The 24,949-nt window shown below is 38.3% G+C and overlaps 1 protein-coding gene across 2 annotated transcripts in view; it reads left to right on the forward strand.

Annotated features, from left to right (window-relative positions):
- The window catches only part of otud7b (OTU deubiquitinase 7B), a 46,691-nt gene that overhangs the window by 2,121 nt on the left and 19,621 nt on the right, over nt 1-24,949 (forward strand). For both annotated transcript variants that reach the window (XM_013268394.3, XM_013268395.3), the window contains exon 2: nt 23,692-23,954. In XM_013268394.3, coding sequence (XP_013123848.1) covers nt 23,870-23,954 — 85 coding nt within the window. In that variant the 5' untranslated portion in view covers nt 23,692-23,869. The remainder of the gene's footprint in view (nt 1-23,691; nt 23,955-24,949) is intronic.

The following is a 24,949-nucleotide window of genomic DNA, read 5'->3' on the forward strand; positions in this document are numbered from 1 at the left end:
GGTGCAAGAAGTCTACATTTAGAGACGGGAGGGGTTGGTGGTGCTGTGAATCATTAGGATGGTTACAATTCAACAGCATTATTTTGATTATTCAAACTGCTTAATTAAAAAAACAAAATCAGAATTAAACTACAGTGGTTGTCACTTCTTTTTAGCTTAGTTTTCTTGGTTGTCAGCATGACTATGCTGGACAACTTACGAGCTGTAGACATGAATCCTCCTTCCTGTTTAAATGCGTCACTCTCAAAGCTTTGCTAACCATCACTATGAAAGTAGCCCAATTTTTGGCCATGAATGTGGAAAAATAGATTTTCTTCTCAACACTGTTCTTCTTTTGATAAAGAAGAACAGTGTTTAACAGTTAAACACGCGTTTATGTGACCAGTTGCAAAAGCAGCACTGTATTAAAGTTGGTGAGGATTTTAATCAGCAGGCCAGAAATGACCCAGTTATTATATTAAGGATCGTATGTAGGGATGAGAGTTGCATGAACTGTAATTTAAACTGAACTGAATAAACAGAGTATATAAATGTGAAGTGAAACAAACCTGCCACAGTCTGGCAGAGATTTTTTTTTTTTCAATTTTGTTTTTTTGTTACGCAGTTTAAAACGTAAAGAAAGAGAAAGTGTTGAAAATATAGATTATAAACTTAAAGGTGAGCATTTTAATTGTTGCCTTCTTAGTGTTTTAAAACTGGGCGTGATGTACGAGGATGGATCTGAATAAATTATGCCAAGAAGTTGTTAGATAATGTCCTAAATGATCCTTCTTTTTTTTCTAACAATGTCTGTAATTTGAAGAAAACAACTTTGTTTTATTCAGGATGACATGAATCACAGGGATTCATATATTGCTGCATTGGTCAACTAATATGAATGCAATGAAGGGAACATTTAATCAACATTTTAAACATTTTTATTTTCATAGGCTCAGTCAGTGAAGTTTTTGACCGCACCTCATATTTGCACCCATTATCTCACTGTTGGTAATTAAAGTGATAAAGCTGCCCATCAGTTCATGGTGGCAACTATTTTCATACCACGATGCTCAGTTTTTCTGAGGGTGTGTGTCAGGTTTCATTATACAAGTCCTCAACACTTGAAGGAACATATTATATTGATGCATACAGCAGCAGAGAGAGCACCTCAGGCGAGTATTTTAAGAGGGGTGTAGCATCCTTCTGACTGCAAGTCAGTTTCCAAACTGGCAGGGTGTAAAAGTAAAAAAAAAAAAAAAAAAAAAATGAAGACTGAAAACAAAAAGTGCTCTGCTGCTTTGTGAATATGTGGATTATAGGCGCACGTATACAGTCTATTAAATTGCCTTCTCAGTGCACTAAACAGGCAGTAGCTCAGCCTGCATCCAGTGGAACGGAACAAAACAAACATTACTGAGTTATTGCTCTTTGATTTTCCTCGAACCATTTGAATTTGGTTGATCCAAATTTAAATATGTGGCTTGTAATCTACAGTGTATCATATGCATCAGATCTCTTAACAGGATTCAAATGTTATGTGGTTGGAAGTTCATAGTAGCCTCGGGTTACAGTGACACTGATGGTGATGGTGCCCACTCAAGAGGTTTTGTTCTGGAAGGGAAATCACCAAGACTGTGGCTAAAATGTTTTTAATCGCTACTTTTTTCTAAAGTTGGTTTTAGTTTTGCTAACTTTAAAACACATTTTGCTTTATCAAAAAATAACAGGACAATGCATACATTTATATCACCCAAAGACTTTTTACCATAACTCAGTACAAAGCAGTTGCGCTTACTTTCATATTAACAAAGGCTTTGTTTGAGCCAGCGTGCTAAACTGTATTTCACTAAAATTTAGTTTGCAAGCTCTTTTGTAATCGTTCATTAACAATAAAACTGTGTGGAGTGGGCCATGAGCTTTTTCACCTTCTGAAGCGTTGCATGCCCTGCTGTCATCCGAAATGATGAGTTGTAAGTAGACACTCGTATGACCTGCGTAACAGGGTTTGTCATGACGCTGGCAACATGAGGTTTTATGAGATGATGGTCGTGGGCTTATTTGCACACTGTTTTGCAGTTACACGTGGCAATAAAGACAGTGAGTCTTGCTTTATACTTCCACATGACGGACAGCCAGTTTAACTTGTTTGACTTTCTGTATGACTTCCTTTAAGGTTTTGTGCCAGTTAGTATGAGAGTGCTGTAAACATGTGTCACGCACTTATTTTGCTGAATATCCTTTGTTACTGTCTTGGTGAATATAGTGTTATACAAGGTAACCTGTCTGTTTCAGCCATGCAGAGGGTATGAAAATTTAAATTTTCCTCTCGCTGAGTTCCCCCAAACAGCTGCTCACTGTCAGCGGTGCAGTGTCAGTTACACGGCCAGGCCCGTTTGGCCTACTCCCACAGGAAAACACGGGCAGATTAATAAGTAAGTAGATGAGGTTAGTAGGACAAACAGATGATTTTTTTTCCTGTTAAGTGTGCGTGTCCCACTGGTGGTAAGGCATGAACTAAGCCTTGTTTTGTTTGGACTCTTTGCAGATTTCCAAAAAAGACTTAAAACCCACATCCATCTGTGCTCTTATATCTTTAAGTAGCACTATTCAGAAACACAGAAAGGGGATAAGATAAAAGGCAAAAAACAGTTTTAGTCCCTGCCCTTCCACAGCGACACGAGGATCAATAGGTGGCTTGTCTCTAAGAGGTCTCCATGTCCAGACAGCAACTCATAAAACTCTTTGCAGCCCCACCCTCCCCACCATGGCTGGTTGCCTGCCAGTCTTGTGACACAGCAGCTTGCCAGTGCCCAGGGCCATTTGTGTCCAGGATGGATAGATACTGTGAACTGAGGTGTTTACCTGGGTGCCAGCAGCTGCTTTACTTTGGAAACATGCATGTTTGAGTCCAAAATTCTTCATTTTATACTGTTTCTTCGTTTGTTTATAAGTAAAATATTTTTATTTGTGTAAAGAAAAACACAAAAATCAGGCATCTGTTGACACTCATTATATACCATAGTACACTATACTATAGTATAAACTATATTTGATTTATCCTCCAAACTGGGGAAACTCTGTAGCCTTTAACAAAATAGCTATGACCATTAGAGGAGTTTCTAGTTCATAAAGGTAAAGTACACTTTATCAAAACAAATAAGACATTTCACTAAAATATGTAAGCCGGTATATGTAACAGATTATAGTAAAGGTTTGTCTTGCATTTGAAAAAAAAAAGGTTTTATTCATTAAGTGGCCCAAAATACAGTGCATACTTACAAAGACTCATTTTAAGCAGGTATTTGAGCAGCATTGACATATACATATATTAAATACAAAATTGTTCTTAGGCTACAAGTGCAACTTAGGGATGTCACTGATATACAGGTTGAAACTTTTTACATATCAGATGATATAAGTTAAAAAATAAATAAATCAGTAAATAGATGCTGGCCACACATTAGGTCCTCACCCTATGTTCCAGGTCTCCACTCTACACCCATGTTAAGTTGTGGATAGCAGGATTATGCCCGGTCTGTGTTTAGTTAATTCATGCGGTTGATAGAATAGAGGCCAACGCAAACTAAGGTGTAACAGTTTTATTTGTTCCACCTGAAAAACTATAATCCAATACAGCATGGGCTGCCACTCCCATGAGAAAAGCTGTGGTAATGAAAGCTTGTTGTATCACTTACTTTGCTCACTGCACCTTTTCCGTACCACACTAGACTAAAGAATTTATTACAGCTGTACTTGCCAGAACCTCAGTCTTATCTGCTATCACCATAGTGCTATTTCGCTTTCACTTTTTAAGCAGTGGTTGTTTTATCTATTGTTGCAGATACAAATTTTTCCTTTATGATAGGAATAAATGTTTTCAACCGATTGGTCTTTGAGGAAGTTTATTATGCTCATTTCTAGCTACATAGTTTTGTTCTTTGACTCTGCAAGGGTAGCTTTGCATGTGTCACAGTCCTCAGTTGTTTTATTGTCCTGTTTTCTCTTCTTTTGGCTGTTCATGGTAAACAAAAGGCTTTAACAGTGTGTGGGTGGGGCTTGTGTACTCGCTATGATATCATCCAGAGCCAAGTGTAGAAAAATAGTTTGAAATGACTGCCGTATTTGTACATTGTGTGCATGTATGAAACTTTAGACATTTTAAAGTCTTCTGGATTGTTTGGACTTCAGAAGGAGCTGGTGCACTGATGCATGGTTAACACAGACCAGCATAGAAGTGAATTAAATACATTGGCCTGTTTTAAGTGACTCTTTTTGAGTCATTAGTTAATTTTGGACTTTAAAGTACTGCAGAACCATGCTGGTTCATGCGGCAGTCATGTGTCCTATATTCCACCTGGTAGTTTACATTGTTAGATCACAGAAAGACACAGAGGCAGGTGGCGTCATAGTGTTTTAGAAACAAACGTTAACTGGGGTTGCACATTATTGAAATATGAATAATTAGTTTAACCAGCTATTATTTTTGCTGCTGACCAGTGAGAGCAGAAATCATTTCGTTGACTGCTCCACAAAATCTAAAGGTTAACAGCACTCCATCAGGACCAAATGAGGACTTCTGACTGATGGATTCTTGTGTTTAGGTTGGCAGCTGTCAACTGACAGCTGAAACAAACTCATAACAAGTGAGGTGATTTCTATTAAATTCTGTCCTTCACAGACAGAACAACACTAACTGTAAGCTTAGTGGCAGTAAAGCTGGACTCATTGATCAGCATCAGTGTCTATTTGCATAGCTCTTTTGCTGTCTCTCTTCTTTACTTATTAGTGAGGGGTGGTGTCATAACAAACAATAGTTAACTGGTGTTGCACGTTAATAAAATATGAATAAATACTTTAACCAACTGGTGTTTTGAGTGCTACCTAGCAAAGGTAGAAATGTCTAATAGATCACTAGTTTGTGGAGGTATTTTAGGTATGTTCAGTTTGGTAAATTCTGCAGTTGTAGTAAATCACTCATCATGTTCTTTGAGATTAATGTTTATTTCAAAGCATATTATTGGGCATGTGCCTTTTCTTGTGCAGACCAGGGGACATTATAGTCTCCTGCTCTGCCTCGTTGATTTAGGAAATCAGGAGTAATCCCACACACAGCCCTAATGAGGAGCCTGTTCCCCCAGGATGACATCATATGGGGTGTGACGTGAAGTCACCCTGCTGTGTATAGCGACTGGCCTGCAGCACGTGGGGATTCACATGAGCATTAGTGCTGCGTGCCTGCAGAGGCTGGTGCTTGTTTAGCCGCTGGCTTTAAATTGGGCAGGGCTTGGTTGGCTTCACATTCAGGCTGATTTAGTAGATCTTTACTGTTGTAGGTATTGTACTTGCAAGTCACAGATCCATTTTGTTTCTTGTATTAAGCAGTTTCTAAGCTCTTTTATTTACAGCAGTTTCTGTATTGCAGGACTGGAACGAATGTGCTTAATTTTAAAATGGCGCAGCCAAAGATCAAGTTGGAGTCTAAGAAATGTCTTGTATTCCTTGAGGGTTGATATGCAAATGAAAGCAGTAGTCATCTCACTTGCCTTTTAAATGTGAATTATGCAATACTAATTGTTTAGACATGAAGCAAAAAGGATATTTTGGCATCAGTGCCATCCCTGTAACATCAAATATTGCCAGTTTATTTTAAAATTAATGCATGGATCAAAGCAACAGAGGAGGTGATTTTAGTCATCTTTAAGATTTGTTAGGCTTGCCAAAACAAATTTAGACTTATCACCTTTGGTCAATAATCACAGTTCAAACTCTGTAGTATGTGTTATTGTGTAGAAGTGCTTGCATTCACAGGTGCCTTTATGTAGTGATTCCTACACAAAGACTTCACTTGGGTAGGACCCACAGGTACAGGGTTATCTAACTATAATTGGCAACACCCTCTTTTTTTTCCCGTGCTCTTCTTTTAAAGTCCAGTTGCTGCTAATCATCTACTCTGACCTTTCTCATGTCGTGTTTACTGGTAAAGTCTTGGTTACTTGGTTGGGCGGTCCTCAATGTCATTCAGCTGTATCACCAAAGATGAGCTTGTGTCATGCTTGGACATGCAGCAGGGAATCCTGTGCTATTATATCCTGTGGGAGACTGCGGCACCCACGGTGTGGGACGGAGAGATTTCGCAGGTCTTTCCTCCCCACTGCTGTCAGACTCCACAATAAAGACTTTGACTGATCTAATACACACATCCACACATGTGCAATAATACTAATGTGCAATAATCCTTTCTGGCATCGTTGTATTTTTACTCAGTTGTATATAGCATTTGTATTCTATTTTTATCTTATTGTATATTTTATTCTATTTTATTCTACTGTATATAGTATTTTATTTTATTCTATTCTGTACAGTTGTGTACTGTATTTATTCTTATTTTATTTTATTCAAATTTTTCCTTCACAACTTTTGCACTGTCCACTTCCTGCTGTGACAAAACAAATTTCCTACGTGTGGGACTAATAAAGGTTATCTTATCTTATCTTATTATTTTAATCATCTTAATTAATTTTCTAGAGGCAAAACACACATTTTGTTATTTACTGTGAAAATATCCACCCTTTAGAATATTTAGGTAGGCAGTTTTAAGATGGATGCAGAGGCTTGTGTTTCTTCACAAAGGATACAAATCACTGAGCCCACCAAGGCCAGTTGAGGACTTTTGTAAACTGGTTTAGAGTTTAGGATGACAGCTGACTGCAAACAGTCACTGCAGGAAGCAATTTATCCATCAATCTCTGTGCTGATGTCCTTCAGAGGCAGAGCAGCATTTCTCGCCGGATGTTCAGCAGCACTGGACCAGCATTTGTGTGTCTGTGCACCTCTTTTGGTCTGCAAAGCACGGACTCCCATGAAGTCATGCAGGGGTCATCACTCTTAATGTCTTATTTTGGGTTTCTTTTTGTGTGCGCTTCTGAACCAGTAATGCATTGATGGCAGATTAGCTTCCACTTCCCCCTCTCACTTTGAGGATCAAATACCCTCATTACATTTTCTGCTGTTTCAGTCACCCGTTGCACTAACCCCGTGCACAAAGCAGTGTGGTCCCTGTGTGGAATGTGGGAATGCCACTTATAGTCCCCTAAAGCCCTTTTCCACAGCAGCCTGCTTCATGTGGGGTTGTTAATTATCGCTCCTTGACTGGTGATTACTGGGCCTGACTGCAGAGACATGCCCCGGGCATAGCCTAGGACCCTCTGAGATCTAGTAAACCATCATACTGGACAGGAAAGGAGGAAATAAAGATTGGCCTGCACCTGTATGTAAAATGGTAATCATAACTATCTCAGCATTAATGCTACATGTTACTATATTTATTACATGATAACACATGTATGTGGATAGTTAAACTAATCAGTTATTTTCTTGGTTATTCTATTAATTATTTGTCAAAACTTTGTTAGTTATGAAAAGTGAAAGAGTTCATTTGCAAAGGATGGCCTACTTTTTTGTTTTTGGAATATTTGAGTCAAGAAGTTCTTGTGGATTTAAAGAATTAAATGATTAAACTTTTTCCTTTGTTTTCTTACTGGTTTTGTACGTATTTAGTTTTCTAAATTTATGTAAAATGACCATTCAGGCAGAATCATAATGACCATGGATCAGAAATCACTTGCTGCTGTCAATTAAGGCATATCCTGTTAAAGAGGAAAATGTGTGCTTGTTTATTTTCATCGAGAAGTTGTTGATGCCACTGTATCCATTATATAAAAATCAGCACTCACGTTTCTTGTTCTTGTCCACTGATATGTGAGTCGGGTGATTCATGCTGTGGCATTCAGAGCAGTATTTTAGAGGAAAGTGGACTAAGTGAATTCAAACATCTCTGCTACATGCTCTGCTACACTATGACATCAGCTCTCAGACACTTTGATAAACACTTGTGTTCAGAAGCTAATACTGCCCATTTCAGCTGGCTGGACTTGGCTATTATTACTTTGCTCCAGTGAATATCAGCAAGAGTTTACATCTGGCTGAAGAAAAACTTTAAGCTTTCCACTGACCAGGAGACATTTTGTCCTAAACCATCACTGTACCTCAATCAGAATGCCTCTGTGTGCAGACTACATACTAGTGCTGGGCGATATGGAAAAAAATATTTATCACGATATGAATTATTTTATATCACGATAATGATATATATCACGATATACCACCTGACCTGTGGTCATCTGGAAAGTATGCAGTCTGTAAACAGCGAGTGGAGAGGGTGCAGTCTTTGTTTTGAGTTACCGTAAAGCATGTCGCAAATCCGGGTGCACGTAAAGCAGCACCATGTGTCAAAAACACAAGACTGAGTTTCTTTGCGAAAAATATCTTTTTTTTTTTTATACTTTATTTTCTCTTGCATAAAGTTAAGAGCATGTATAGTGAGAAGACAACACTAATGTATTTGCCACAGGCTATTTAACCCTTTAAGACCTACCATAGAACCAAGTCCGCCAGAGCTTATCTTTACATTTTACATGCTGTAGTGCCATTTGTGGGAGCATTTCTAGTTGCTATACATCAATACAACCGTTATAGCCCAAATTTTAATAATATGTATGCATTAAGTCCATAGTAACTACATAAATTGCAAAAAAGTGCAATAAACTACAAAAAAATTGAAAATCGTTTTTGTTTTGCTTTTTACATATATTTCTAGTTAGAGAAATTTAAGAGGCTTATCCCTCAAAACTGTAAATACAAAAAAGTTGCACAAAATAGTTTCCAACCACGAGAAATTTATTTTGAGTGTCTTCATAGTTTTATTTTTGAGATACACTAATTTTTATATACTACAGGAAAAATGAAAATAAATAAATGCAAATTTGCAAAAACACAGCATGTGCATCAAAATAAACTATTTCCAACAGTGTAATTTGACTTCTAAGCATCCCAGAAACAATACAGAAAAGCATAAAGTCAAACATGACTTTTAAAAACACCAATATAGGCTTTGAAGCTAGAAAACTACATTTTCCACGAAAATGATGTCACTTCCGGTTTCGGACAGGTAATGGCGGACATGCGATAGTTCGCGCTGAGTTATATTCCAACGTAGGAAGTGTTATGAACAGCTGATCGGATCGGCAAAGCCTGTTTCTGGAATATTATGTTTTTGTTGCTGGAAGTGCTTTTTATGCAATTTTTGCAAAGCTATATGTGGAAGGAAACCGTGACCTAGGGCAAGCTAATGGAATAAGATGTAAGTATGAGTCCTATGGTTTCATATGCAAAAAAAAAAAAAATTATTGCTACCTTACGTGGTTCCAGTTCTACAGGGATTTAAAAATAGTTAGGCAAAACGCAATGTCCCTGCTCCAACCGGTTGTAAAGGGTTATGATATATTTTATGTAATAATTTATAAAATTAGGGTTAGAAACGATAGAAGACAAATGGCACAATAGACACTTTTCTATCATCCACACGATATATATCGTCATATCGCCCAGCACTACTACATACACTACATACACTACATGCACTTTGTGCTTGCTTGCGTGGTGCATGTATATCAACAGAGTAGTGTTGCTTCAAGTCTAACACAAAAGGTCATAAACTTAACTGCTTTTTGTATACATGCAATGTGTCAAGTTTCTGACCAAAACCTATGCTAAAATCTTTTAAAAACAACAGTTTACCATGCATGAACAGCAAATAACACCAAAATATGAGTAATATCACTGCTTTTCACCTCCTGCCTGAAATTTGGTTGCTGGTCCTTCCTCGTAAATTACTTAAATTCTGCCATTTTGACAGTTTAATAATTAACCACTAATTAGCAGATGTCAGTGTCTGTGCATTGTACCTGTACAGATTTGAAACCAAGCTAGCTGTTTGACATAAAAAAATCTGAAATGAAAATCAAGTAAATACAGTCATAAAATTTGCTGTAGGTATTACATTTGTAGAGGTTGTATTTACGACCAGATCAAAATCCAAAGAAAACAGTAATGTGTGGTTGAAAAAAAGGAAATTTATATTGTGGTAAGGAATATTACAGTCTATTGTTGGATGGTTATGTTCCCATCTTGAAGGCTCTTTATTTATAGAAGTCCAAAAATAATAGATCATTTTGGTATTGTTAGGCCTTTTTTTCGCTAAAGAGGTCTTTGACAAGCATTAATTGAAACTTTTTTTTTTTTTTAAACAGGAAACTCTGAAGACATGCATTCATACAAAGGAAAGGAAACATAAGCATACTCTAGCTTATTAGGTCATCCGTTCTGTAAAAACCTTCTAATGCTAACTGGTGTTTTGTGTTTCAGTCAGCTTAAGGACCAGAGAATGATGATTCCTAAGAACAGTGCACTTTTTCAAAAAAGATAAATGGTTTTTGTTAATGAAAATTAGCTCTGAATGATAAAGGGTTTCATGCTTTCAGAAGGAGAAGATGACGTCACTGATTTGATTGTCTCTGATTGAAGCATTACACGTTCCTTGGGTTTTGTCCCCAACAGTGTTTAAATCTTAGCCATCAGCTGTTTTGAGCTCTCCACAGTGCAGACTTTCTATGTTTAAACTGTGATTAGCAGTGGATTATTTTTAGGCTATCTGAAACAGGAGGTTGCTCTAATTCTGGCAGCTCAGATTAGATCAGGGGTGGGCAATCTCAGTCCACGAGGGCCGGTGTCCCTGCAGGTTTTAGATCTCACCTTGGGTCAACACACCTGAATCACATGATTAGTTCGTTACCAGGCCTCTGGAGAACTTCAGGACATGTTGAGGAGCTAATTTAGCCATTTAAATCAGCTGTGTTGGTTCGAGGACACATCTAAAACCTGCAGGGACACCGGCCCTCGTGGACTGAGATTGCCCACCCCTGGATTAGATGTTAACTCTCTGTTTGCATTGGTGGTGGTGCTGACACAGTTGTTATTGCTCTGGTTTAGATGTAAAGATAGACACTCAGAACAAGTGCGCAGCTGTGTAATGAACATTCAGGAACCCTGTTTTCATGAACAATACTAATAGTTGACCTAAATGTCTGTGAATGTGTTTTTCTCCCCCTTATTACCAGTGTTGCACTATTTTTAGACCAGATAAACTTGAGGAATTTCTTGGTTCAGTCATGAAGTTTAAAACGGCTGCAGTCTGCAACCCAAATGTGAAAACTGTGATCAAATGATCTGTAAGTAAATCCTGTTTTCTTCAGCTTGTTTTGCCTTGAGCACTTGAGAAAAAAATAGAGGTTCACATGGATCAAGTTTGCCTGTTTCTGAGCCAGCAAACGGGATAGGGAGGCTGTGAGAGGGACATTAGACTTTGCAGATTTTTGTTTGATGACTGGACAGCTTTTGGACTCGTCCAGCTCAGGTGGCACGGCCTGGAGAGGGCAGGCATGGTGTGGAATCTCTGACATCAGCTGTGTGTGCATTCGGGATGGTGGTGTTGTCTTACGCATTACACACACAGACGCCCCCAGATGGTGGTTAAGCCAGCAGGGTTGAAATGTGTTTTTATTTTCCTTGCAGGGAGGCTCATCTCGCCTACTTTGTTTAATTTTTTAAATTCCTGACTTGTTTGTAAACATTCGTTAGACCTGACACTTCTTGCAGTGTACTCTTGCAGAGACAAGCCAAGTGGAAGAAAAATAAGTAGGAATGCAGCTATGCAGCTTTTTCAGTTCTCATACCTTGGCTTTCTGATCCAATACTGATCCAGTACTAGATTTACATTAAAAAGCTGGATTCCTTACTGAATCATTCTTGTTTATGCAAATCAGCTGCTTTTTTTTTTGTGGATCAAAATGGGTCTTTGGGTGGTGACTGTACATGAAAGCATGATTGGTCCGCATATAGTTAATTTGTTGAAGTGTATTCATTTGTATTTTATGCTCATTATATTTAGCCAAATGCTGCGCTCAATTTAAACATTGCTTTGCCAGTTTTGTAAAAGAAACTTAACAGATAATTAAAGCAACAAGAAGCGATGATCTGGACCTCACACCTTTGCACCTGTCGGGACTTTATATCAGTACATAGCGGTCTTACAGGCCTGGACTTTTACCAAGTACTGTAGGCTGTACTTGTACTCTTCTAAACAGAATGAGGGGAAAATGTGGTTCGGATACTCCTTTAGTTTTAATCATTATTAGATTCTTTAGAGTTACATTCAGCATCATACTGCAAAGTGTTGCAGACCCTGAGCAGGTGCTGAAAGCTGAAGCTCGGTTGTGCTGGCACATTTTGCAGTTAAATCAAAAATTTGCTAACAAAAAGTTGTTGGCAAATGGGCTTGAAACTCTAAATCGCTGATCCTCCTTGCTATTTTGGCTGTCCTTACTGTAGCCAGTGGACTAAAGATACAAAGTAGGATTATATTGATTAGATCACCTGTGTCGACATATCAGAGTAGTGTGCCTCTAAATATAATCAATAATATTATTTGGGAAGACTATAACCCATCTTTCCTGCAGCTACACTGTCTGAGTCAGATGATGAAGCTTTTTCTCTTCTCTTCTCTTCTTTTCTTTTCTTTTCTTTTCTTTTTTTTTTTTTTGGCTAATGGACTTGAACTGGTCCTCTAGTCCCCATAATTCATATGTCAGCAACATGTCTGTGCATGTACCCCTGAGCTGTAGTTCAGTGGGATTATTGATTTTGCTCCAATGACCAGCTTGCTAGCATATTTCCTTTTGTCCAGGGGAATAGGCACACTCAAATTTACTCTATTGATTTCTGAGATGTAACCCAATAGCAACTGAAACCATAAGTCTCTCCCTGAGAATGCAGCAATTTAAAGTCCTAAATATTGTAATTGAATTGCAAAACTGTTTTTTTTTTCTCTTTAGTGATAGTAAATTAGTTAAAAGTGCTTCATAAATGAATTAAGGGAAAATGAGAATTGATGCAGACCATGTCTGCGGCAGCCTAGCATTAGCTCGATGCTGTTTCTGCAGTGCTTTGGCATTATACAAGCCCTTGGAAAGTGATGTGCCTACACTATTCCTATGATGCATCCATTTGCCCTTGAAGATGAGGTCAACATAGTTGGAAAAGAAAGCATTGCCCGGCCCTATAGAAGGATATTGCAATATAACGAGGCGATTTTGCATCGCTCTGCGCTCTGTTTGCTTTGCTGTGCATTTTCTTGTCCAAGGCTGTTGTCTGATAAGGCCTTTTTTTTTTTTTTTTTTTTTTTAAACCTTCTACTTATTATGTTGAGGAGACTGAAGCAGCACTTCCTATACACAAGCAGCAGAGCCATTGTGCTGCACCCTTCATATGAGGGCAACTTTGGAAGACCTAGGTAAAGATCTCAATTTTCCTCCATTCCTCAGCCAGGCAATGATCAGCCTCCTTCCCAGCTGTAGCTTTCTTATGTAATGAGCCAGTGTAGGCTGACTGAGCTCAGTCAGTAACCAGATTACAGCACTCCACAGATTCAGACAGCTGAAGGACAGCCATCTCACCACACCTTTGTTTTTCTTTCTGCTGGCTTCCTTCAGCAGCATGGTTGGTGTTTACTGTGATTGATTGTTCACAGCGTATCCACCCGGTTTCTGTAGCACTTAAAAACTGGCTTCGACTCACTGAGAAGAAATAACAAGGAGGCCATTGCTCTGCTCTGTTTTTATGCATGTGGCTGTTTTTTAAGGACAGTATGCTATGCCTACGCCTTGCGGACACTCCAGAGCTTACTGTGACTGACAAGTCAGACAACAAGAGAGTGATTGAGACTTGGGCACATCAGTCATGTGGCTATACAAGTATTTCCTAAAGTATCTCTCTAAATTCCCCTTATTAGCTGCCAGGATAGCCTGAGTAGTATTGTATTATTGAAGCTAATAAAGATCACTGACAGGGTTTTTCCTGGATATATCATTTTTTTGGTGTCTCCCAAAAAGGTTTTAGCCTTTTAATTGTAATTTAAAAAACAAGAATAGTTTTGTTGATCAAATAACCAGCTGTAAAAGGAAAATTCCTAGTTTTCTAAGTGTGTATCCAGTTATACTTATATATTGAGTGAGGACTGTTTTGAGCCTGGAAAAAATCCAGATTGATGCCAGAGTTATCCACAGATACACTTCACGTCTATGAACCATGCAAGTATATTAACAACCAGGGAAGTACGTGGTTATGTGTTTTGTTTTGTTTTTCTTTTGTTGTTGTTTTGTGTGTGTTTTTTAGTTTGGTGTCTGCTAAACACCTATTCCCGGTCTTTCGGTCTTGTGGCTGTCTAGTCAGGTTGCTGATGATGTTGTCCTCTGTTCCATTAAGCTGCTTTCCCACAGAGGATCTAGTCCCAATCAGTCCCAAGCAGCCACTGTTTCTGACTGCTGCTGACTGCTCTGGTGGTCTGCATATGAACTGGACGGAGAACTGGTTCATGTACTGTTAACGATGGTGTTGTGTTTTTATATTGCAAACAGTGTTTTTTTTTTTTTTTAGGTGCATCAGACCTAATTAGTCATTTCTGCACTTCTGCTGTAGTCACTTATTGGCAGGTGTGTGCACCGAAGCAGATGGAACTGCAGTAATCTGGCTGGTTCATCAGTCTAGCTGTAGCTGCTAGTGCTCACTGCTCTGTCCAAAGGCTGGAAGGTTTTGCTTTCTATCCCACCATCCCTCTGTGGTGGAGATGAAGCACTTAGTCACACTTGTCACTCCTGCTTCGACTCCCACCAGCCACATCGCCTCACCCTGTTTGTTTGCCTTATGCCCTTTATCTCATTACTCATGTGGTTTTGCCAGGCGGAGAGGGTGTGTTTTGCATTTGCTGAGATCACAGGAAAGGTTTATGTGATTGAACAAAAATAGAACGGGCACATTTATAGACACTGTGTTTTATCACATACTGACCATTAGAGGGGAACAACTCGGCCATCCTCATCTGGTGAAGTCTCAACATTATTTAGGTAAAGCATACTATCCTTGTTCTTTGTGTGACAGCTTCTTTGTCACTTAAATGTAGAGCAAAGCTTGAGTTTCACACAATCAATGAAACCTTAGCGAGCAAAAACACGAGGCGGTGAATCTCCCCCTTCACAGGGTTTCAGTGAGCCGTTTCCCTCTTTCATAGAGCAAGAAAAAGCACAAACTGTGATGCAAATGTAAATATCAGCATTACCAAAAGTCAAAACACAGAACCTGTTCTGCCTAAAGAAGTGGCTTCATTTACCTAATAACTCACTTATTTTTTGCCTTTAGCTTAATCTCAGTGCTTTACTTTGCCAGTGTCCATTCGGGCAGGAGTGGAAAACATTAGTATTTGCCTCTGTACGGTAATAATGCATCAGTTGTTATTTATTTTGCTTTTTACAGACAAACAAATTAGATGAGGGATCACAGTTGTAGAGTAGAATTCCAGAAGCGAGAGTTTTGAGGCATAGCTTTATTGAGAGATTTGTGTCAAAAATCATTAACACAATTGGACAGAATTGTAATGTGGATTATTTAACATATTAATTTATTGCACTTAAAAAAAAGTGTCTTTCTTAAAGGTATTTTCTTAAACATTCTTGAATGGCCTTGGGAAAGTTGCACACTAGCATCATGGAGCTGAAGTCAAAAGCCAGCTTTGAGAATAATCAATGCAAAGATATTTGTGCTAAGAAAAAAAAAAAATCTTGTGAATGATCGTTCAGATATCTGGAACCAGATTAGCCAGTCATATGTAGAAATCTGCTAGTTTTGTTGTAATGCTGCTTTTCCTTTTACATATCTTTTTTTTAGTAATTTGTCCAGTATTCATATAGTATTTCTTTCCTACAAATGATCAATTCTCTGCATGTCTGTTAGTGTAGACAGTCAGACTGCTCTGTACTTTCAGGCCAGAGGAAAACGTGGTTCATAACTCGTGGTTTGCAAACAGTGTTGCTGAGCGAGTAATAAGAAGTGAAGCCTTTTGGAGAGTGCGAGATGGAAATTTACAGCAATGAGGGCAGCTCGATGTTTTTGTTTCAGTCGTTTTTGTTTGTCTTGCCATAATAGGACTCCACATCATACCAGCTCTGCTACAGATCTGAGAGATTTTATGCTACATATAAAAAAAAAAGTGCTTTTATCTGTTTGCTTTTTCCAGAAATCAGTTTTTAGGTGTGGCAAAAGCTCAGCTTTGTTTTTATTTTGAAATTAGATTTAATTTACCCTGCATTCATGGTAAATTAGTCCCAGTGAAGAATGTGGCAACCATTGTTTCTGGTTTGAGGGAATAAAGACTGAATTTAGCCTGCTGGAACTGGCGAACAAAAAGTGGACAGATATTAGCTGAACAGCTGGAGGGGCATGGTGTTGAGTCTTAATATGTGCCTGATTTGTTAAGTATTTTGAAGGTATTATGCAGTTATTGAACATAAAAAAAACATGCCATTTAAGATTAATTTTAATGTTAATCTATACTGAAAAACAAATCAATATATGAAAAAAGCATTAACACCATCAATATCCAGTAGGGAATTTTTTAGTCCCACCGCACAGTGGCCACCACAGGTCCTCCTCCCCCTCAAGAGAAGTTTGTGGTTTCAGACTGTGATGAATTAAAGACGTAGGCAGTTTAAGGAAAACACCCTGGTAGTCACAGCAGAAGTAACGGAGTCAAACGTATACCAGATGAGAAACAGTTTGAAAGCAAGACCTACTGATAAATTCTTCTACTGAAATATTTTGAGTTTTAAATATAGATCTTTTACACCAAGGGCCCCCTTTTAGTCATCTTGTTTGGAGCTGAACTAAACAGTGAGTGAGACCGAGCTTTTAGGGAAGCACAAAAACACAGAACTTTGAAGGAAAAGGCGAGTATCCAGTAGGACAGATCGAGTGGCAAATGTTTTGCTCTGGATTAAATGTTCTTCGTGATAAAGACAATGTGGAAGATAGATCAGGTGGATGGATACAAAATGTAATTGAATCCATGAAAAGCACAAAAAGATGATAATGCAAAATGACAAGAAATTGATGCTAGAGCTGCACTTCTCAGAGTTTTGCCAAAATTAATGCAAAAAAAAACAACAAAGATTTTATCCCAATTATTTAGTTATCATAATCATACGGAGCCAGCACTGATTTATTATCAATGTAATATTGTAATATTCACCATAAAAAGTGGATAAAATTAGTTTTTTTGCTCACTTTCCACAGCCCTCGTGTGTTCAGTAAAACCAGTACAAAAAACAGTAAAAAATGTGTCCTCCTTAAATACTGTAAAGAACAGCAAAGCAAACTTGAAGTCCCAATCCAAGCGACAAAGTCACCCCCTCAGCCCACCAACGGCTGACACAGTGGGCTGTGGTGACCTCTCCGTCTCCCTCCGTGATCCAGGCCGTTCTCCCGCCCTCAGCTCAGCACCCACGTGTTGTCAGCAGCTCCTGTTACGTAAGCGCTCCTGCCAGACAAAAGCTCAGCCATCCCAGATACAAATCACTGACTGGCCCATGTTGGCAGCAGCGATAGTACTGCTCAGTAATCCACGCAGGGTCTCTCTTGTTGAGAATGTTTTTTCCCTGGCTGCCAAATGGAAATTTTTGACCATGCAATAATAGATTTTGAGGGCATGAAATACAAGGTATTTGTTAGATATCATGTTTTGTTGTTTTAAGCCCGCTATGACCTTAAAGGTGAACTCTGGCTTTGTAATTACCTTTGGGTGTCAAACTCTGTGGTGAAGTTTCAGTCTGCGCCAACACCACAACAAATTATTGTTTATTGATGAGCATTTGATGGATGCCATAAACTTATGGCCTCCCACACTTCCTCCTTCCCTTCAGGGTGTTCAGTGTCATAAACATTTTTATTGCGGTCTTAATGACTTTAAGTTCCGCCATAATTTAATCCTGTGTTATAACTTTAGTTTTATTGTGCAGCACCATTAAAAAAGTTTTACAGTTAAGAAGTAACTGTGATCGAAACAGTTGATTCATGAGTGACCTGACCTGCAAATATGCACTCAGATCTGATCCAGCATAGAATAAAAAATAAGATAAGTGATTTTATTATAGTGTAATGCCAGAAGACTTGGAGGACACAGACTGTCATTTATACCAACTTGATCCTAGAAAAAAGTGTTTTTGAAGGAGGTGCCATTTGATGATTTTAGTATTACACATCAGCAGCAGCTAGGTTTTTATTGGTGTGTGAGAACATTCTGTCCACAGCCCTCTGTTTATCACCCTTCCATTTTTTATTTTTTTTTTTTATATTTAATGGCTCTGAGTGCTTTTTGCCTGTGCTGGGAGACTATACATCACATAATGGTACAGGATTATAAGAAAACACAGATTTACATTGTAACTAGAAGACTGTCCTCTTCTAAAGCCATCATAGTTGGTAAAATGTGTTGATGCTGCTGCTAAAGCCATCACTGATTAGCCATAAGAACTTAAGGCGTAGCCTGTACATCTACTATGCTGTGGTATTGTCACAACCTGGTGGCTTCCTGTTTATATGTTTTAATCTGCTTTCTCCTTTTTAAACGCTTTCATTTCTTTAAGTATTATACCAGGGGGGGAAAAAAAAAAGAGAATTTGCCAGAAAGCTGTAATGATATTTTGAATAGTTCTGTTTTCTTGCAATGGGCCTCACTTCATTTATAGCATGTCCCTGTCAGTGTAGTAGTTATAGTAGTTATGTTATATCAAATTTTGTACTAATGCAATAAAATTGCCCTAATTTGTTTTGTTTTATAACAAAGGCTTGTCAGACAGTGACTCAAAACCTGTCGCAGTGATTCCCAGAGTGTGGGTCGAGGCTTCTGGTCGGCCACGATTGTCCTGTTGGTCAGAATACAGTCTAATCTTTGTTTCTGTATCAGTCCAAATGAGATCTCAGCCCGTTTCGTTACACTAATGTGTATGTGATCGGTAGACCTCACTGAACTGACAAACTGCAAGAATATTGGGAGGCCCTGAAGAAGAGACCGTCGAGCTGCTGACTTTGCAAAGAATGCTCTAGAAATACAGTGCTGCCTGAGAAAGTCTGTTTCTCCCCCGTGTGCCTGCGTGCCTTTAATAATGATAAAGAAACTGAGGGAGGCAGGGAAAGCGAGAGAACTGTGGAGAGGTGTAAGAAGAGTAAACTCGTGACTCATCAGGCACAGTGGAAAAGAGTTCACTGAGTCAGATGAAGCAGGAACACTAGGTGGTGGATGAGCCATGAGACTGATGGGAATAGATGACTGTAGGTATTTTTATTTTTTTTTATATATATATATATATATATATATATATATATATATATATATATATATATATATATATATATATATATATATATATATATATATATATATATATATATATATATATATATATATATGGAGTCAGCAGTCACTATAATATATTATTTTGCTCATCAAACTAGTGATTTACATGCATATAGAGTAAAATTTTAAAAACAAACTGTATCTATAGTTACATTTTATTTCCTTTTTGAACCACATTGATCAGAAATAAGGGTGGATAATAAGGCTAGGCCAGGGGTCAGCAACCTTTAAGACCCAATGAGCCATTTGGACCCGGTTTCCACGCAAAAGAAAACACTGGGAGCCGCAAATACTTTTTGACATCTAAAATGAAGATAACATTGTATATACTGTTTTTTTTTTTTTTTACCTTTATGCTTTGTGTGAACAACTAAAGTGTGTTGTTTATGAAATCCATGAAGTGCTACAGAGAAAATTACATTTTATTTATGTAATTAACACATTTTGAACTCTTAAAGAAATATAACAAAAGGAAAGACACCCAGCTGAACTAAAATGATCCATGTAGCAAACAAAAACTGTTGTCAGCCGCCACCCTTATATCGCCTTTGGGCTTTTTGAGCCTTGACCTGACTTTTAAAAAATTAATTGGAAAAAAATCACTATGCCGCTAAAAAATGAAAAATAGATATTTGCAAAATTCTGCCTAAATATATATTTTACCTGGTTAATGTGTGTGGCGGGGCGTGGTCTGCAGCGCCGCTGCAGGGGAGTCGGACGCACCTGAGCGCCACCCGCAATCACGCCTCGCCGCCTTAACGTCTGTGCTCTCTCTGCTGTTGTGATGGTATGTGTCGGGCTGTGAGCTGAAAAGCTACAGCTGGCTGTATGCGTACAGCAACCGTGTGTGAAAAGTGCTCAATAAAGAGATGCTGAAAAGCGTGTTCATGCAAACATCGTCGAGTCTGCCGTGATATGTTTACAATGAGACTTCTGGTCCCAAACCTCGGCGCACAGCGTCTGCAAATCGGGGCTGTACGAAGTCACTTTCATCTTCACGCAGGACTGTAAGCTGTCATCTGTGAGGCGTGAGCGGTGTTTGTTTTCAACATAGTTCACGTAGGAGGATAGCTGCTGACATAATGTGGATCCGAAGATCCATAATTGGCCTACCCGGGGTTGAAAGTTTCGATAAATGCACCGGCTTCCGCGAGTGTGACGCTTATTTTGAGCAATAAAAAAATAATAGAATATAATTTTATTTTTATATTTCAATATTAGAATAATCTTCCAATTTAGAACTACAAGTTAAAAAAGAACTAACATAAATAAAATACACTTCAGCTAAATACTTCTAATTTATTTTCCCAAACCACGCGGAGCCGCGCTACAAGGACTAAAGAGCCGCATGTGGCTCCAGAACCGCAGGTTGCCGACCCCTGGGCTAGGCCATGACAAATCCCTGCTAGTAGTACGTACCTAAATCACTACTTCATTCTTCATTCCTCCTCATCATGCTGCTTATCAAAAAATGGAAGTAAAGTGGAAAAAAAAACTCTGCACCACACTACAGTGGATAACAGAATAATTCCCACTTCCTCTTAGGGGTAATTTTTCTTCTTCTGTTACACATATTCTAGATGATACTGAAATATAATTGAGTGTATTATGACTGTATTATAAGCATATATATAAAAGAGAAATTGTTTGCCAACTGTTTGGCAAAGATGGATGGAAACCCTCTGAAGTAATAGTAAAGTGCTTACCAGTTCTGTATTTTTAATGTTGGACTAATTCTTTTTTACCTCATAGTGGGCATTCGTGCAGCCCTTCAGTTAATTGTTTGTTTGAAACTAACTGTTGTAGCTCCCCCTTTTGGAAACAAGGTCTGGACAGCAGCTGGATGGAGCTTATGTCCTCAAAGCCAAAGTTGTGTGGCTTAGATGACCATGTTATGGATATCTACTCTCACTGATATCATGCAGAGCCTAAGAAAAAACAAACACACAAAAACCCCACAGTGACGCATCCTGAGACCTGAGCTTTTGGTGGACAGGGTTTACGTATGCACCCCTCAAACATTCGCTACGTGTGAAAGGGAAAAGCATTAGTTTTTTTTTCTTCTCTGTTTCGTATCTCCAACTGAATATTTTTGGTTAATTGATCACGTTGGCTACAGCACTCACTTAAACTGTCTGAATATGTGCTGCAAATCTTTACTGAAAAAAACAAAAAACAAACCCAAAACAAAACAGAGGCCCATTGATTTTATTTGGTCCCAAATTACATTCGTCAGACCAGGGCTATATTGATTCATAGTCTTTGTCTGCTGTGCATCGATTGCCCTCTACATCCTTTATGCCAACGGCCCGTCGATCCTTACTCTGTCTTTATTTCAGTCCTGATGATTTTTCTGTATTGATTTTAGTTCCAAACTGAAGCTTGCTCACTGTGGGTCCTTCGGCTCTGCCATTGAAATTTGAAGACTAATTGATTTCAAATGAGTGAAAGGCATGACGTGTTTCCTCATACCAAACCACTCCCTCAGGCTGTACTTGGATGTGACACGTCTTCACTTCTTTTACCTCTTGCTTTGTCAGACATATGGTACCACATAGTTTGTTATTTCTTTGCTTTATCTTAATCTTTGCTTATTCTCCTCACTCAGTGTACAAGAGTAAATATAAAGCACAGATGTGGCAGCACTGGACTTCAGCTTGTTGGTCCCATAGATGGTATAAAAGATGGACATAGCCACTGGGAAATTACCAGTTGGTTAGTAAAGTCTGGTGAGACTTAAAGGTGTCTGTTTTTGTCACCATCTTAGTTTTTTGAAACTTCCTTTCTGACTCCTGATGACCATAATTTAAAAAATGACTTTGGAATTTTATTCAGTAATACCAGAAACTAGCAGTTCAGTAATTTAGTCCTTAAATGCATCGGGGAAAAATGTCTACTGAGAGCATATAAAAAAAAAAAAAATTCTGAAAGTTTTTTTTCCCCGCAGTTCCAGGAAAGATGCATCACTGTGTCATTATAATTTCTACAAAACATGTACAAGTTGTCCAGTCCCATCTTTTTAATTTCTGGTTGAACAACATTTTCACAGCAACAGTTATGAATAATTTGGAAAGTCGCCATTCTCGTTTGTTGGTTAGTAGACATTTTCTTGGTAAGAGCCATGACCTTTTCCAGTTAATGTTTTCAGAAATATTCATATAGGGTGTTGGTGTTGGTATTTCTGTGAACAAGGTTTCCCATTATTTTCTTGACTGCTTGCTGACTGGTCATTGTGGAGCAATCATAGTCATTATCATTGGACTAAACGAATGGTATGAAGTTTTTATCTGTAGGTGAAGATGCTAAAATGCTGTCTGCATCAACAATGATATTCTCTGGATTTTACAGTAAATAAATAGCAGCTGACCCAGTGGCTGACAGTTACTACCAATCAAAACAAATCTTTTTACATTAAAATGGGAATAAAATTATTTGAAGAAACTTTCAGTTAAGATGGTTTAAATGTGAATAAGATAAATCTTTCAAATATTGTTTCTTTTACATAACAGCACAACTAAATTAAAAAGTTGGAATAAGAAGCTGTCTATATGCAGATCAACTCTTTGTTTAGTTTGCCACAATTTACATTTGATTGATTTCTTTCAAACTTAATTGCAAGCATACAACAACCATGATTTCTAGCAGAGATAGGTGCAGCATGCAGGATGGATATATAGATATATAAATTACAAAAATATACAAATTAAGTACTATGATTTTATAGATAAAGCTAGTTTTTTTGGTGGGCTAGTAAATATCTATAGGGCCAGTAAATTGCTCAATAGCAAAAATGCAGTCTTGGTGTATTGTAGATATGTTGCAGTTGCGCCTTAACAGAAAATATTGAACAACGTTAAACCAAAGTAAAATTTCCACCAAGCACACCAATCAGCTGTGTGACACTACATGCTCTCTTTAGACGAGATGCAGAGACACTTCCTCAAATAAATGTAGTTTAGTGGGAAACCATGTTGTAAATTATACTTGGTGCATACTCATTTACTCTTTCAGCAGGTCATATTTGCAGGTGTGATTGAAGCACTTGTTTGTCTTGATTCCAGATTTTACAGGGATCATGAATCATGACTTTTAATTTTTTAATCTGTCAGCTTCTCTGAACTCAAAACAGCTAATTAGAGAGTCTTCATAAAAGCAGCTGAAACCACACAGTAAAGTTTCCTACATGACAAACATCACACCTCGCAGAGCTACTCGACTTGTCATTTGACTCCCGTTAGTTTCTGAGCAAACAGTTAGTGAAACCTGTGCTCTTTGTATGCCTCTGCTGTTTTCATGGGCGGGACAAGTGACTGTGAAAGGTGTCAAGTTCAAAAACAGCCAGGCCACAACAGGCTTGTATTTAAAAAGGGGTTGAATAAGGTCATTATATCACCCCTTGCACTCTTTTCATTTCTTATAAGCTGATTAATGTGGATGTTTAAACTCTGATGGGTTATTACCTGCAGCCTTAATCTTACTTTGTCTTCTCTCCCCCCCCTCTTTTTGTTTTTTTTCAGGTGTGGCTGACAGACTAGCTGAAGATAGAGGCCGACTCCACCTTATCCATTCGCTTTGCTGCCCTGTCGGGGAGAGCAGAGTACAGCTTTTTCTTTCTTTCTCTCTCTCTCTCTCTCTCTCTCTCTTTTTTTTTTTAATGCCTGGATGCAACCCGCCAACTTGTGAATTCATGATCACATGACCGTGGATATGGACGCAGTCCTGTCCGACTTTGTCCGTTCTACTGGAGCTGAACCGGGATTGGCCAGAGACCTGCTAGAGGGTGAGTTACTAAGGATGGTAGAATTTCATTACAAATATTAACAATATTGCTAAGTGATGAATGCAGAGGCCAACATGACGTTTCCTTTCCCCTTCCTTAATGCATGTTAGTTCAGACTGAGCCTTAATTTAAAGTGTAGTTTATTGTTTAAATTAAGACTTGAACTTAATTATTAAGACTAAACAAGCAGCAGTGTTTTAATGATGTATTTCACTATGTATAAAATAGTTGGCAATAGATGGAGCCAGGCATAAAGCTTGCTTTGCTTTATATTTATGCTTCTCGCACTGGTGGTTTGATGTGATATTTATTAGCTCTTTGTCTGCAAATAATTAGATTGAGATTAAATGTCACTTTTCTTTCACAGTAGTACGGTGATTAGTGCTTGGTTTGAATCTTCTAACCTGTTGGGAGTTTCCTGTGTGGAGTTTACATGTTTCTTCTGGCCCCGTGTAGATTTATCTGTGGGTTTTCCAGCTTCCTCCCACAGTTCAAATAAATCCTTTTTTTAGGTTGATTGGTGGTTCTAAATTGGCTGTGGATGTGAGATAAACAAAGTGTGTGATGTTTATAGAATAAAGAACTGTATGAATGCACCACTTTCTTCTAGTGGCTTCCTTTAATGTGAAAATACAGATGTAAAGCAAAAACTCAGATTTGTTTGTCTTTACACTTTGATCCCTTCTATTTTTATTCTATTAATTTCATTTCTGCTTCAAGTAAACTAAAAAAAAGCAGAAGTGGGGATGTAGTTATAGAAAGTTAACTGGAGATGATGTTCTAGGCAGTGGACTCAGTAAGTGCTTTTGGCTTGTTACTGTTAATTATGCTATCAAAGTCTAATAGAATGAAGGTATTACTAGTGTCAGCAGGGCTCCTGTTGCCTAGCAGCAGCACAAGTTGCAGATAAGAATATGGGTTAAAATGTAATGCATTGCAGCAACATCAGCAAGACAGCGAGCTGAGGCGTGCTCCATATTCTGATATTTATCCAA

This window comes from Oreochromis niloticus, linkage group LG11 (genome assembly GCF_001858045.2).
Source record: "Oreochromis niloticus isolate F11D_XX linkage group LG11, O_niloticus_UMD_NMBU, whole genome shotgun sequence".
Classification (NCBI taxonomy): Eukaryota; Metazoa; Chordata; class Actinopteri; order Cichliformes; family Cichlidae; genus Oreochromis; species Oreochromis niloticus.